Source organism: Protopterus annectens, chromosome 11.part0 (assembly GCF_019279795.1).
Source record: "Protopterus annectens isolate FY-2018-M chromosome 11.part0, PAN1.0, whole genome shotgun sequence".
Taxonomy (NCBI): Eukaryota; Metazoa; Chordata; order Ceratodontiformes; family Protopteridae; genus Protopterus; species Protopterus annectens.
Window position 1 is genome coordinate 498,178,703 of NC_056745.1, and position 16,774 is coordinate 498,195,476.

Genomic DNA, 16,774 nt, shown 5'->3' on the forward strand with positions numbered 1-16,774 from the left:
TCTAATCACATGGGCCAAATAATTCAGCGCCCTTACAGAAAAGGTAGCTGAAGCAAACATCCACTTCCCGATACGATCCATTGTCCGAGACTCCTTATCAGGGGGATGGATCGAGGAACTATCCTGAGCAAGTTCCCTCTTGGTGGCTGCCACCACCACCATGGCATCTACCGGGGAACCATTACTCCAAGCCGTCCTGTCCAGAGGGGGACTAAGAATCCTGTCTGGCCTCCTGGGGATTGGCTCTACAGTGTCTGGCTCCTCCCACACCCTGGTAGTGATGAGGTCAACCAGGGGGTCAGCCAGAGGGGACACCCAAGAGGTAGACGGGCCTGCGAACGCCTCCAGAAACACCAACTCGTCCAAGGAAGGTTTTTGGGCTGACCACCCCCCCTTTAGGAGAAGCATTTCCATAATGTCTCTAAAGGAGACTTCCTCGGGGGGTGACCTGGGGGAACCTTCCCCTTCCTCCAAATCAGTGTCCTTCGTGAGGGACTCAGGGGAATCCAAGTGCCTCCTCTTACACTTACGTTTGTGAGGGACCTCCTCGGTGGGACTATCAGAGAAGGGCTTGCTAACAGGGCCGTGTTCCGCCAGTGGAATGGGCTGGGGCGTCAACGCAGGCTGCCAGTTACTGGATGATGGAAGACAAGCCCAGATGCAAGGGAGTGGGAGCAGAATCCGTAGAAAGAGTAGGGGGTCTCTAACATCGAGAGAACCCACTCCACCACGTCGAAAGCCAAGGGTGAACCAATCTCTCTGGGCTCCGTGGTTAACACCCTGGGATCTGGCACGGGGATCGGCGGAGCCGAAGCGCTCTGACCCGAGAGGGAAGTGTGCTCCGACCAAAACGGAGCCGAGAACACACTGGCCTCCCTGGATCCGACGCACGGCTCTCAGCCCCGAGAGCTCAGATTCGAAAGGGGATCCGACAAACTCAAGGGCATGGCCAGCGTCGAGGTAGCTATAACAGTCGGCGCCGACTCCTGGCTCCGGGACTCCTCAGATCGTGGATTGGAGAAGGAGCTATCGGGGCAAAAAGTGGGGCTGGGGGGGGCAGCAGCACTCCCATCTGCAGCTGGGTTTGGAGGAAACGATGCATCATCCGGTCTATATCAACGTCAGAGAGACTGAGGGTCGAGCTAGGGGAAGCCGCCGAAGCTGGCCAGGAGGGCCACCGCGACGACCTCGAAGATGGTCGGGCCTCCTGCACCAGCTCTGGTGAGAAGCTTGGAGAACGGAGCCGAGGGGAGGAAGGCCCAGAGATCTTCTGAGGTGAGGAGAGCAGCTTGGCAGGCAGGGCCGAGGGGGCTGAGTCGGCTTCTATGCCTCTATTTCTCCCTCTCTCTCTCTCTCACCTCTCTTTCTTCTCTTTCCTAGAGTCCCTCTCTCCCTGGGATGAAATGGGAGGTTTGAGTCCCAGCCAGGGGAGAGGAAACAACAGGCTGAGCAGCCGCAGCTGTAGTCACTGAGGGAGAGGAGGAGGAAGCTGACTCCGCGGGTAGAAGACCTGCCAGAATCAGCTTATTCCTCCTATACCTCAGGGTCCGGGGGTTAAAAGCTGCACAAATTTGTCAGCCGGAAGACAAGTGCGGTACCCCCAGGCCGAGGACACACTGAGTGTGGCCATCCACTGGAGAAAGCTTATAGAACACTCAGTGCACTTTAGAAAAAATGGCCTTAGGGGCCTCTGCCATAATATCTAATCCAAAAAAAAACACACACATGCGCCTCACACAAACACCTAAGGGGAAAAAGGGGGAAATTACTAGGCTTAAACTAGGAGGGAATGAAAAGGGGTTTAAACTAAGGAATTAACTGTCCACACACACACACACACACACCAAAACTAATAAGATTTTGAAGAACATTTTTACTCACAAATCGCCTAACGCTAGGAGCTCGACAAATCCGTGCTTAAGAAAGCCGCGGTAAACGAGATCTGGGGAATGGAAGGAGGTGGCAGGGTATTATGGGTAAGGGGGAGGAGCTTGGAAAGCTGCCGGCTTGGATCCAGGTCGGATCCGATACCCACAGGTTGATGATCTAATGAAGTTTCCTACTTCAGATCCTTGATTAAGTTCCACATTTTATTTGGTCTAGTGGGACTTCTTGGATGACTCTTGTCAAGCAGCTTTTGAATTTGAATTGCTGCCTGTTCCCGTTGATTGGGTGGGATGTCTGGGTTCCTTTTGATTATGGCAAAGGGTTGGAAGAAAGGGATAAGCAGGCACCCAACCTGAGGAAATAAGTGACCACTTCCTCACTTGTATACTCGGGCAAAAAAACTGATATCCCCCAACTATCTACAGTCAACTATCTACCGTCAGAACTATTAGGAGCAATAAGAACTTTAATCAAACTAAATTCCAAAATGAACTTCAGTCATGCAACTGGTCTTGTCTAAAACTGCTTCCATTAGACGAAGCAGTTTCATACTTTAACTCCACATTTCGTACTATCCTTGATAAAGCACCTACCCGTACTATCAGAACCAATAAAAAAGTAGCACTGTGGCTGTCTAAAAAACCTAGACAAAAAAAATCGTACGTAGAAATAAAGCCTGGGCCTTTTGTAGAACCACTAAATCCCCAAAATAACCAACTTGTATAAAAACAACTAAGGAATGTTACAAAGAAGTTTATTGTCCTAGTCAATTACTGTAACCTGCAACAAAAACACCAAAATCGACCACAAAAATTTTGGTCTAGTATAAATAACATTCTCCACCCAGGACATTCTACTACCCCTACTCCCCTCGACTACCCCCAAAAACCTGCGGAAAATATTGCTAACAGCTTTAACACTTTCTTTATGGAAACTATTCAATCCCTTGCCAACCGACTAGCTCCCAATACCCCAAATCTAACTGACCCCACACCCAATACTCACCTCTCCTTCAACTTTCAACCAGTACCAACATCATTTATCAGATTAATCAAGAAACTGAAACCCACCACCCTATCGCCAGACTTTCTCCCCCAGAATATCTTCAAAAAGCCACAGACGCAATAGCATATCTCATTTCAATATTAATCAATAGAACCATCTCAGAAGCTTATATCCCCTCCATCTGGAAAATTACCCATGTTATTCCTCTCCATAAAGTGGGTAGTTCCACTAAACTATCAAATTATAGGCCTATTGCCATCCTGTCACCCTTGGCTAAAATTATGGAAAAATGTATCCATAAGCAATTCTTATCCTACCTCAGTTTGAACAATCTCCTAGCCCCCTCTCGGCACGGATTTAGATCCCCACCATAATACAACCTCAGCCCTTCTTTCCTTTTCTCATACAATAAATCAAAACCGTAACAATAAAAGCTTTGCTCTACCCTCTTTCTAGACCTATCCAAGGGGTTTGATATGGTAAACCTCCAGCTACCCCTATGGACACTAAAAACTCTCTCCATAGATAACCTGGCAATTCGCTGGTTTCATTCCTATCTAAGTGGAAGACAACAAGCTGTACTATGGAAGGATAACCTATCCTCCCCTATTACCAATCACTCTTGGGAGTCCCTCAGGGGTCAATATTAGGACCCCTCCTATTCTCCATCTTCATTAATGATCTGTATACAGTCATCCCAAATGCAACCTACATTCAATATGCAGAGGACTCTACCCTAGTCTGTTCTGCTATCTCCCAGATAGACTTACTGACTTTATCCCAAAATACCTTTAACAAAGTTGAAAACTGGCTCACTGATCGGTGTCTACTACCACTTCTTTCGGCTTTTCCCGGTTAGGGGTCGACACAGCGAATCTCCTGTCCGCTCATGATTGGCAGTGGAGTTTTACAGTGTCGGGTTGACAGCCCGGCGCCCAGCCTTCCACGGAAGGCACACATGCGCACAAGCCTATTGCCAATTTAGAGTATCCAATCCACCTACAGCATGTCTTTGGGATGTGGGAGGAAACCGGAGAACCCGAAGGAAACCCACATGACCACAGGAAGGACATGCAGACTCCACAGAGAAGGCACCCCAGCAGAGGGTCAACCCGGAGAACCTCTTGCTGTGAGGCGGCAACGCTAACTGCTGCACCACTGCGGCCGCCCTACTGATCGGCTGTGATCTACTACTACTTCTTTCGCCTTTGCCCGGTTAGGGGTCGCCACAGCGGATCACCTGTCCACTCATGACTGGCAGTGGAGTTTTACAATGTCGAGTTTTTCCAGTCACCTCCTCTTACATTCTGGGGCACTATTTCCAAAATGGCAAACCTAAATTTGTGGTTGGGAAATGCCTTAATATGCTTACTTAAGGCGTTTCTGTCATCCTTTTTATTGATACAATAAAGCTGTTCGTAAATTCTACGATTAAGTCTTCTCTCTGTCTTCCCTATATAATAACAAGCACACATCAAACAGCTGGCCAAATATACTAACCCCGTGGACACACAAGAACCTTGTGCTAAGGATACAACCAGGTCCAGGGAATCTATTTTAAAAAACTCATCTTCATTAATAAAAGAACAATAGTCACAGCAACCACATTTACGGGTGCCCTTCTTCTTGGAATTATTTATTCTAAACTTTTGTTCCAACAAGGACTTTAAATTAAAATCCACTCTATAGGTAAAACAAGGCTCCGGTCCCGTTAACTTAAAAATATCGTTGTTAGTTTTTAACATGGACCAGTTATTAGAAATAATTTGCTTTACCATATTCGCCGTTTCACCATAGGTGATCACCATGGCTTGTGAATAATCTTTACGTTCTATCCTATTGGTTGTCACCCCATCACAATCAGTTCCTAAAAGTGGAATATATCTAATATTCCATAAGGAACACACCTCTTGCTGTATATTCTTCACAAAATCTGGAGGGTAACCCCTTTCCAAGAACATTAACCCCACCTTGTTCGTTTCTTCCTCCAACCTCTTTCCGGTTTTTAGACGATTTGTTTATTTTATGGAAGAACGATACCACATTTTTAAATTTTATGAATTATATTAATAATTTGTGATTTTTTTAAGTTTACAGGTGAAGGAAACATCAATAATATTCATTATTTGGATGTAACTACCAATAAAGACTATGTAAAGAAATGTTTTACATCAACAGTGTTTAGAAAACCAACATTCTCCAACGATTATTTAGATTTTTCTAGTAACCATCCATTTTACATTAAGAAAAACATTGTCAAAGGACAAATGGTGATGGTCGTGAGGATGTGTTCAGATGGTGAGAGGTTGGAGGAAGAAACGAACAAGGTAGGGTTAATGTTCTTGGAAAGGGGTTACCCTCCAGATTTTGTGAAGAATATACAGCAAGAGGTGTGTTCCTTATGGAATATTAGATATATTCCACTTTTAGGAACTGGTTGTGATGGGGTGACAACCAATAGGACAGAACGTAAAGATTATTCACAAGCCATGGTGATCACCTATGGTGAAACGGCGAATATGGTAAAGCAAATTATTTCTAATAACTGGTCCATGTTAAAAACTAACAACGATATTTTTAAGCTAACGGGACCGGAGCCTTGTTTTACCTATAGAGTGGATTTTAATTTAAAGTCCTTGTTGGAACAAAAGTTTAGAATAAATAATTCCAAGAAGAAGGGCACCCGTAAATGTGGTTGTTGTGACTACTGTTCTTTTATTAATGAAGATGAGTTTTTTAAAATAGATTCCCTGGACCTGGTTGTATCCTTAGCACAAGGTTCTTGTGTGTCCACGGGGTTAGTATATTTGGCCAGCTGTTTGATGTGTGCTTGTTATTATATAGGGAAGACAGAGAGAAGACTTAATCGTAGAATTTAGGAACAACTTTACTGTATCAATAAAAAGGATGACAGAAACGCCTTAAGTAAGCATATTAAGGCATTTCCCAACCACAAATTTAGGTTTGCCATTTTGGAAATAGTGCCCCAGAATGTAAGAGGGGGTGACTGGAAAAATTCACTGTTGAGGGTAGAATCTAAATGGCAATTCAGACTTATTTCTACTTTATTCCCAGGGTTAAATGAAAATATTAGTATCAAGCCTGAATTAAAATATAGGGCAGGTACGCTATAATACACCTGGACATTTTTTAAGCATAGGGGAGGGTTTTATTGTGTGTTTTTCTTGGGGGGTTATGTTTTACATTGTATGTTTTATGTATTCACATAATTGTCTCACAAACAGTTTGAAAGTTCTTAGGTTTTTTAAACTTTTTAAACTTTTTATGGACTGGTTTAAGTTATTATTGTTCAGGATTATTTGATATGGTTAATTAGTTGGTCACATGATGCACTTTGTATGTATTTAAGTAACTATGTGTGATTTGGTTAATTGATCTGTTGAAGTCCCAGTGACGAAAGCGCTTATCCTGGTTTATTTCGTGTGCTTTAATGTGTATTATCGAATAAATCGCTTTTTTCATGACAGATGGACTTGTTATTGGCTACTGAGCAGCTTTTTTTGTGATTTAGTTGTTTTTCGCTGCTGAGTTCTGTGTTTTCTTGTACAATGTCGAGTTGCCAGCCCGGCACCCAACCTTCCACAGAAGTCACACACACACACACACACACACACACACACACACACACACACACACACACACACACACACACACACACACACACACACACAACTGTGGCCAATTTAGAGTGTCCAATCCACCTGCAGCATGTCTTTGGGATGTGGGAGGAAACCGGAGCACCCGGAGGAAACCCACGTGACCACAGGGAGGACATGCAGACTCCGCACAGAAGGCACCCCAGCCAAGGATCGAACCGGAGAACCTCTTGCTGTGAGCCGACAATGCTAACCACTGCACCACAGTTAAATCAAATAAAACAAAGCTATTACTCTTCACCCCCACTTGTAAGGTCCCTTTGCCATCATTTACCATAACATCTAACAACGGCACCTTAATTTCCCCAGAACCTACTACTAAACTATTAAGTGCAATAGTCGACAATAATCTTAAGTCTGATGCGCAAATCGATCGAACGATTAAAACAGTCAATAATAAACTCGGCTCTTTATATAAAATTAAGCCATTCCTAACCCCATCTGCTAGGACTGTGATTGCCTGTATACATTTACTATCAACCCTTCTTTATGCCGGTCCTATTTATACAAATCTAAGTAAATCTGATCTCAATAAACTCAACAGCTGCTATAATATTAGTGCCAGTTTTGCCACAGGTTCAGCATATAGAACACCGCAATGTCTTAACCTTAGATCCCTAGGCTGGCTAGAATTACCTCATCTACTTCAGTATAACCAATTAATAATTGCTTACAAAGTTCTCTACCAGCCTGAAATCACGCCCATACTCAACAGTATAATCACCCCCTACAGTAACTTAAAAACACTCCACTCTTCTAACAGAATGCTAGTACAACAACTTAGCTGATGAGTCATTATTTTCAAACTTTGTTGGAAAACCTGGAACCTACGTCCTGCTGAACTTACTGCAGTCCACTCCTTAACCCAATTTACAACGTCTCTTAAAAAACACCTAAAAATTCAGTGGTTATGTCCCTGTACAAAACCAGACTGACCTACTCATTATTCACTTTGCATCACTATATCCCCTGGCTACATGTAGAAACAGTCTTTATAAGGAGCCTGAAACATCAGCTGTTTTACAAGAATGATTATGTCTCATTTCTAATGGATTGTACTACCGAATGGTATGGCTAATTGCACAACTATGTACTTCTTAAAATGTATGTGCTCTAGGATAAAAAATTAATTGTAAAGTTTTTCTGTATGTATTCCAGCAAATCTGGAATATGTATAATGTTCTTGTATCAAAAAATCTATAACTGTAAAGTCTTCTGTATCTACATGTGGAGCTTTTCTCCCCGGGCCTCCGGTGAAAATGGACCTGTATTCAGTTGGATTTTCCCGGTTAAAAAATGTAAAATAAAATAAATAAGATAGCCCCTGGATATGATGTTCTGCACCCATTTGTCTTTTGTCATTCTTAGTCAGGAGTGTAGGCACAGAGACCGTTGTCCCCAGACTGCCTCCAAGGCAAAGCAATCAGGCCTTCCTTCATGACTGCTGGAAGGGTTTTCCAAAGAACGATTCTCTGGGACCCTCGTTTTGCGGACCCCCTCTGCCGCAAGGGCAGCGTCTTCCATTACTGTTCCACCCTCTGCTTCTGGGGGAACTCTCACCACGCGTGTTCTGGAAAGAACCCTGCGATTTTCTGAACCACATCTTTCTGCTGCCCCTTTGACCCGTACAGTAGGGTCTTAGAGGCATGGAAAAATGTATGCCCATGCCAGACAGGATCATACTTTTCTGTTCACACCCGGTAAGCGTCTCTCACTTTCGGCCCAAAAAGGGATAAGCCATCAAAAAGGTCATTCACAAAGGAAGACTTAAAAGGATCTGCAAAATCAAAGACACATCCAGGCCTGCCTCCTCAAAGATGCCTGAACCTGCTACCCTACAAGTTCCATCCAATGCATAGGAAATGAAACGCATGGAAGCATTAGCGATAGAATGTAGGGAGGCAAGATGGGAAGAAACTGTCTCATGACCCCTCAGCTACCGCTCCTTCAATGGAATCTGAAAGCTCTTTGATTAGATCCCTCTGCAACCTAGTAAAATGAACCAAGTAATTCAGGGACTGTAAAGTAAAGGTCACTGATAAAAAGACCTGCTTTCCCACACATCTATTGTCTCAGAATCTCGATTAGGAGGATGGATAGTGGAACTAGTCTCAGAGTTCCTTTTTGGTTGCTGCCGCCACAACCATGGCATCATACGTAACCCCCTTGGTCCAAAACTTCTTGTCTATAGGGGCATAATGAATGCATTTGGTCTCAAAGGAGTAGGATCAAGAGAATCTGGGGTCTCCCATGGCTTCTTACAAATTAATTCAATATGTTCGTCCGAAGGCAGAGAGAACCAAAGGCCTTCAGATATACTGACTCCTCTGGAGAAGGATTGCTGGACTGCCAGCTACCTCCCTCCTTTAACAACTCAAGTAAGTCAACAAAGGATACAGCTTCAGGAAGTGACCTTGGGGATTCCTCTCCTTCACTGAGCTCAATATCAGAGGTTATGGACTCCTCAGACAAGTCTAAATGCTTTGAGTTGCAAGTCATCTTCCTAGGGACCTCTTCAGTGGGATAACTCTGGGAAGGTTTCAAAAATGACAGGGGGTACCAATTGTGGTATCCTGAAACCCAGGTTCTTGCTGTCCCTGTGGAACACATGGCCCAGAAGGAAGACACTCCAGCTGAGAAAAGGGGGTCTGGAGATCTGAATAAGATCCAGTGAGAGGCTGGAGAAGCCATAGCCCTCTTCAGAGCCCTGAAAACAGTCTGCTCCCAAACCAAGCAGGCCATCGGATCCAAAAAGGAAATAGTTGGAGCAGTCACCCCCCTCGGTGACATAAGACAATGTCCAAGGATGAAGCTGGAGACTAACCCACCCGAAGCAAAGCCCAGAGGACCAAGGACAGAGCCAATCCCCTGACCCAACCGATGCGAAACAGCTCCGAGAGTCCTCGGACTCCGACAGAATAGAGGAACTCAAATGTCTGATCAGAGGGATAAATCCTCTGATCAGATGGCGGATGGATATAGACGTTCGATTCTCTCAACTCCAAAGCTTGGAAGGAAGTCAAAGGTGGAACAGGAATAGGGGTGGAAGACTTTGTTGGATCTGAAGCCAGATTGGTGGGATCAGACAAAAGCTTGGCCAGCTCCAGAGGGCTTAGGAACCTTTGTACCACTCTGTCCGGGTCATCATCCGAGAGGCTTCAGGTGCACCAAGAAGTCAAGGCTGTAGATCTAGGCCTAGATCTGGAGGGGAAAATAACCTCAACCAAAGTGGGACAAACCAGTCCAATTCGATCTCAGAGCCAAAGGACCTGACCTCGCTGAGGAGCCGTCTGAACCAGCCTCAAACACAACTCAGATCCAAAGACCCTGATGGATTCGGTAGTTTTGATTTTTTGCTTGACGGCTCCGAGGAATCTTTGGGAGTTGAAGGGTGGAGTTTCTGAGGTTTGGACTGGCTAGAGGATGCAGAGTCTGAACCAACAATGGCTTCAGAGAAAGGAAGACCTTTCAACATCAATTTAGTTTTAAGGCCCTTTGGTTGAAGCTTTGACATATGCTGCAGTCTTCTTGGAGGTGTAATACCCCCAAATAATACACACACAGTGTGTGAATCACTTACAGGCATTTTCTCACCACACTTTTCACTTAAAATTCAGACAGCACACAAAGAAAGCACACACACATAATACACCACAGTAGAAAGGAAATTAGGAAGGATATAGGCTTTTTTTTTTTAAGACAAGAAAAAAAAGAAGGCACAACTACCAATAATGGTAGTAAAAGATTGAGCAACTGCTGAAAAGGGGAGGGAAGGGGGCCTACCAGCAATGGTAGTGAAGATTACTCAAAAAGGTAAGGAAGAGATGCTAAAAAGACCCAGAAACGGGAACAATAGCGACAAGTAACTTTACACTAAAGAACTAATAGTTAATGCATAGCAAAAACACTTATCTAAGTCCAAGAGCAAAAGACTACCATTCTTCATGATGCAGCAAATGAGATCTGAAGTAATGCGTGAGGTGCATTCTGGGTAAAGGGGTAATGCCCAAGAGCAAAGTTTGTGACCATGAGCTTTGGTAATAGCCAAGTCGCATCCGGGTCTATGTTATAATACCGAAAATCCTTTTAAGTGAATGTGAAAACACCGACACATATTGCGCGAACAGCGATTATGTCGAACGTACTAAGCCGCGAAATTCAAAAAGTGGAAGTGTCATGGTTTGCCCATCTGCGGTACAGCTCTGTAAGGTAAATGTGCGATAGTTGTGGACCTTAGGGTTAGGGTGTGGGTTAAGGTAAGTGCATAGATAGGTAATGTATGTAAGGTTTACTGCAGGGCTAGAATTAGGGTTTGTTAAATGTATGTGTGTGGATTATTTGTTTTGTTATATCGCTGTAGGGTTAAGTGTGCGACAGTTACGGACCTTAGGGTTAGAGTGCGGGTTAAGTTAAGTGCATAGATAGTAATGTATGTAAGGTTTAGCGTAGAGTTTGACGTAGGGTTTGGTGCTTTACTTTAAGGTTAGAAGTAGGGTTTTGGTTAGTGTATGTATGTGGTTTATTTTGTTTGGGTAGGCAGTATGTAGTGGGAGGTGGAGTTGGCCGACTATGGGGATTCGACTTTTTGTATTTCGCAGTTTAGTATGTTCGGCATATTCACATTTCGCGCAATACGTGTCTGTGTTTTTGTGTTCACTTAAAAGGATTTTCACTATTATAATATAAACCCGTCGCATCCAAGGGTAAGATGCAAAACCATCAGGGAGGATAAGGTAAAAACTGACAATATCACATCATGTGTTCCTCTTCATGATCCAGTCTGCCAACTCCCCTTCAACCTATGCCCCTACCACTTACACTGCCCTCTATGCTAACCTCTTTATTTTCTCTTCCCTCAAATCCATACCCCTTCTATTCTATCCCTTGTTGCTTGACCTTTTACCCCAGTCCTGCATCGGCTGGACGAACCTTCAGTGTCCTAGAGAATCAACTGTTGCTCCCTATCAACCTTAATCTGTGGATCATCCAATATCCTCCTAGCACACTGAGATTACCTATTAGCTTACCCTCTTCCTACCCACACGTTTGTAAGCAGTCCCAAAAAAGTCTGCACTTGATGTGTCTGTAGGAAGTTAAACATCAGCTCACCTCCTATTCCTCTTACATGCCATGTCATTTTAGCTTGACCAGCCTTGTTCCTTTTGCTCTCTAAGATGGCACTGTTCCTCCTCTATGATATCAGATTTGTTGTCCACCTCTGTGCAGACTGTTACAACCCTCCCATACATCTCTCATTTCTTCACAAAATATTAGCAGCCTAAAGCAAGTCACAATGCCCCATCACTCATTCATGTTCCTCTATTAGCATTTCCAAAATCCCCCTCTTGCATCAGCACATGCAGCTTCCCCGTCTTCCCACCAAGTACTATCCAGCCATGTTCCAATTACCATTTGCTTCTCTTCTACATTCAGTATTTAAGTTTTATCTTCTGTCAAATGTAGAAATACCAGTCTCATTCTGTTCCTGACATTTCCCCCTCCTAGCTTAAAAGCAATCCGTCTTTTGTCCCTACCACAGAAATGATCTGTCTCCTAGGTCTCCCCACATACTCAAAGTTCCATGCAGTTTTCCCACTAACAACTGCTTTAGCCTCGTCAGATATAATCCTCTCTTTCCTCAGGATGTGGACTATATGCAATAAACAATTTCTGACAATGCCGCCACCACAACCACCCTCCCTGCTTCACTGTCACCTCTGTAACCCTGCTTCCTAACATCTCAGCCATCAACACGGACAAGTCAACAGCATTCAGATGCACCCAAAATGACAACGCTCAGGTCTATTCTGAGCTAGTACAAAATGGAACAAAATACACTGACCCTTCTGACATTGCCAACATCTTGGCTGACAGGGTTCAGTGCAAATTCCCCCCCTCACCACCTATAGGGCCTATTACTATTCCAGGGGATTGTGCAAGTCCAATTATTACTGATACGTTGGTTAATAAGGCTCTATCTAAAGCTAAAAACACTGCCTCCATGGGACCAGATGGTGTCCCAGGCTATGTCATACGCGATCTCCAAAAGGAATTAACCCCGCATCTGAATACCCTGTTCAGTCTCAGCCTCTCCACAGGACATGTGCCCAGAGAATGGCGCACGGCAACGGTGGTCCTGCTACACAAGGGTGGGGCCACAACTGACCCTGGGAACTACTGACCAATAAGCCTGACCAGTCTGATCTGTAAGGCTATGGAGCAAATCATTATGGAACTCATAAATGGAGAGATTGGGAACCTCCAGTCGCTGGACCCCACACAGTTCGGCTTAGTCAAGGGCAGATCATGCCTCCTGAACCTGGTGGATTTCTTTGAGACAGTTACTCAGGCTATAGATAAGGGAAAGGAGTTACACACGGCTTACCTTGACCTTGCTAAAGCATTTGACACCATTCCCCATTCGGGTATTATTGGGGCATAAACCCTTACGTCACAAGATGGATCGCAAACTGGCTCTCAGACAGATCCCATAAAGTAAGAGTAGTGGGATCTATGTCCGAATCCAGACCAGTAATAAGTGGTGTGCCTCAGGGCTCTGTCCTGGGGCCCCTCCTGTTTGGCATATACTTCTCAGAAGTACAGGCAAGCACGGAAGGGCTGTGGCTGACTAAGTTTGCGGACAACTGCAAACTGGGTGCTATAATAGAGTCTCCAGCCGACATGGAGATCCTCCAGAAGGGCCTAAATGAGACTGATGCATGGTGTCAAAGCCATGGTCTCAAGCTAAATGCAAAAAAATGTGTAGTAATCCCCTTTGGAAAAAACAGAGTACCCGCAAACTACAACATAGGAGGTAATCCCCTGAAATCTGAAGAAGAAATAAGGGATCTAGGGACCCAAGTAGATAGCCAGCTTTCCTTTGATAACCATGTTGCCTAAGTGGTTAGAAAATCCTTCTATGTGACCCATCTGATCACGAAAGGGTTCGCATCAAGATCTAAGGATGTAATGGTGCCCCTCTACTCTTCCCTCATCAAACCCATTATTGAGTACAATGCACCAATTGGAATGTACCTGGCTACACATCTCCAGCAGCTGGAGAGACCACAGAGGTACCTAACCAAGAGAATTACTGGCCTAAACAGTTGCCCTATGCAGCACGATTGAAAAAGCTAAGACTGTTCTCTGTTGCATACTGCTTTCTCAGAGGCGATCTCTGTCTAACGTACAGAGTCATGTCCAACTCAGAATTGTTGAACATGCTCCATCTTAGCAAAACCAAATCTAATCGAGCTACACGCTCTAGGGATATAAACCTCAACACAACAATGAATAAAACATGCTGGAGGGATAGATTCCCTTCGCAGAGACTTCCCTTACTATGGAACAGGGTCCCGATCTACATAAGACAGAGCCCCCTCATTATCACTCTACAAGAGGAATCTTGATGAGTGGATGGGTAACAGAAAGTTCACACCGGGGATCACACCAACAGCACTACTAAGGGTACTAGCTGCTAGTACAAGGGTCTAGGGAACTATTAAAGGGGCGGTGAATACCGCACAACGTGGCTGGGCTAATATATGCCTTCGGGCAGATAGCTCAGTACCAACCTATGAACCTATAAAATGTTAAGGCATGTCAATTCCACATCTTAATAAATCTGGGCAATAAGATCAACTGCACTAAACTTTAGAATATCATTTCTCCCTAGCTAAGGCTTTTAATCCCCTTGGTGATAGATTCGATGCTCACCAAAACTATTTTTCTATCCTTATACTGGCTTATCTTTCTTCCTGCTCCTTGCAGTTACCATTCCTATCTGCAACATTTTCCTCTATACTGCCATTGCTCCAAGCCCTTTTCTTTAGTACCTGGTGCCTTCCTCCCTGTGCTGATTTAATCATTTCCTATCCCCATTATCCCTCAAGCTGTCTGCCTAAAATCTATATCCACATTGTCTTTTCTTCTGTCCTCTGGCTCGCACAACTGGCAGAGAGTACCTCTTGTCCAGCTTCCTCCTATAGTCTTTGTGATGTTAGCAATATCAAGTGAAAAACAAGAACTAGAACCAGAGGTGGTTAGGCAGAAGCCATCTCCAACTGTACCTTGACATCAGGTTCCTAGTCTTCCATTTTCTAGCTATTATCTCCTACTTCCTCCCTTTCTAATCATATTATGTGACACTTCCTGCATGCACTCCCATGACCTTTGTCCACATCCTCTCTAGTTTGTCACCCTACTCTGCTTACCTGCCTTCTTGAGGTCATCTCCTTTACAGTTCTGCGCTATCCATTTGCGTCTTCCTAGCCAATCCACAAACAATCCCTACCTCCCCTGTGTTCCTATGAACCTCCACCATTCTTTTACACAGCTTACATTCTCTATTACCACACAGTTCTTTAAGCCAAACAGCTACTCTATACCTAAGCTGCTCAGAGATTATTCCTTTTCATCCAGCCTGTGTTGTTCCTCTCTGCTGTCTGGATACCTCACTTTTTTTCAGTTGTAGTAGTACTTTATTTCTATAGATATGAGTCTTCAAGTTTTATCTTTGATCTGCTAAAGAAATGCTACATTACTGCCAAAACAAACTACATATACAAGCAATGAACAGTTGTCATGTTACTCTACATGTCATTGCCAGGAACAAATGCAAAAAAATATTTACATTACCTCTTGAAAACTAGACATCCTCAGATCTTTCTAAAGCTATCAATTCACACCTTGTGTTCAGATAGTAAAAGCACAAAGAATAAGGTTGCTTTTCTCCAGAAACCCATCACCAGAACACTTAACATCTTGAAAACTAATACTTTGTACTTCCAAAATGAACCACACTAACTATAAATCAGAAAACAAAGCCATATAATATAAATCTAAATTGGTGTACAATGAACTACTTGATATTAAAACCAAACCATGACAGCTATCGATCTATCTTCGAGTCACAAGATAGTCATACAATTTCCCTGGTAACAGTTGCTCCAAAGCACAGTTTGCCAGGGGGTTGGGAATGGAGGTACACGATCGGCTTTTCTTCCATATCATGCACGCACCATGTATGCACAACTAAGGGGAAATTAGACGCACTAACTAGTACACCACGTATTTGAAATGGGAAGAAAATGGAGTACCCGGAAAAGAAAAAATAAAACACCAGCAAGATATGCAACACTGCACAGAAGGCATCTCAGCAAACTATCAAACCAGAGAACCTCTTGCTGGGAAAGTGACAATGTTATTCACCGAGTCACAACTGTTAATCAGCAAGCTATAATGAATACAACCACATTTAGTATTCTTGAATTATTAAAGAAAAAAATTTAAAGGAGTCCTAAAGTAACACCTTAAAATATGCAATATACCAGTTATGTCAACAATAACATCCGTAAACTACATATCTAACCCTTTCGAAATCAACCAATCTGCAACACAACATACCAGAATATATACACTGGCAGTTGTAAGAAAACAACATTAAGTGAAACATTACCAATTATTCAAGTAAGCAAACTTAGCATGAAAACAACTTGGTTAAAAATGAAGGTTAATCACCCCCAAACCTTAATCCCTTCTAGGGCAAAAAAATATTTTCAACTTTTTATTTCTCCCTAAAACAAGTGTTTATTTACCACAGTCTGAGTAACTTTTAAACTAAAATTTGATGACTGTAAAATAATGCATGTGTCTGCCCCACAGTTTTTGAAAATTTGCAAATAAATTTAACAGTCAGAGCGAAGTAGAAGAGGCATTAATTTACACAAGGGTGCAACACCTACAATGATTTTACATTTTTAATCTGCAAAGAAATAAATATAGTTTTCAGAATGTTGTTTTCTAAAGTATTTCCAAAACAAAGGTTTCCAGTCCAGCAATCATAGCTTTTAAAAAATAAGCATCAAAGAAATTGTACAAAAGCTACAGCTAAAGCCTTAAGTAAATCCCACTATCTGCAAACACTCCAAATTTTAATGTATTACAGGTCTTCCACATAACGATCCATGCATTATTTGGAATACCTGCACTAATGACTTTTTTCCCTGAATATGGTTTGAAGAGGTCTTGCATCACATCTGGGGATGACTGTGGCTTGAAAAGTTTTTCTTTGGTCTCCTTCATCACTTGTTGTTCCTTCTGATGCCATTTCTTGCTAGCAGACTGAAGAGCTAGAAGTCGAAGGTGCAGCTCTGACAGCTCCTCTTCCTCCTCAGTACAAGCAATATCCTAAGAAAATTAGAAAT

The 16,774-nt window shown here is 43.4% G+C and overlaps 1 protein-coding gene across 1 annotated transcript in view; it reads right to left on the reverse strand.

Annotated features, from left to right (window-relative positions):
- The window catches only part of ZFC3H1 (zinc finger C3H1-type containing), a 3,672,721-nt gene that overhangs the window by 3,492,324 nt on the left and 163,623 nt on the right, over positions 1–16,774 (reverse strand). The window contains exon 4 of the mRNA XM_044087220.1: positions 16,553–16,757. Coding sequence (XP_043943155.1) covers positions 16,553–16,757 — 205 coding nt within the window. The remainder of the gene's footprint in view (positions 1–16,552; positions 16,758–16,774) is intronic.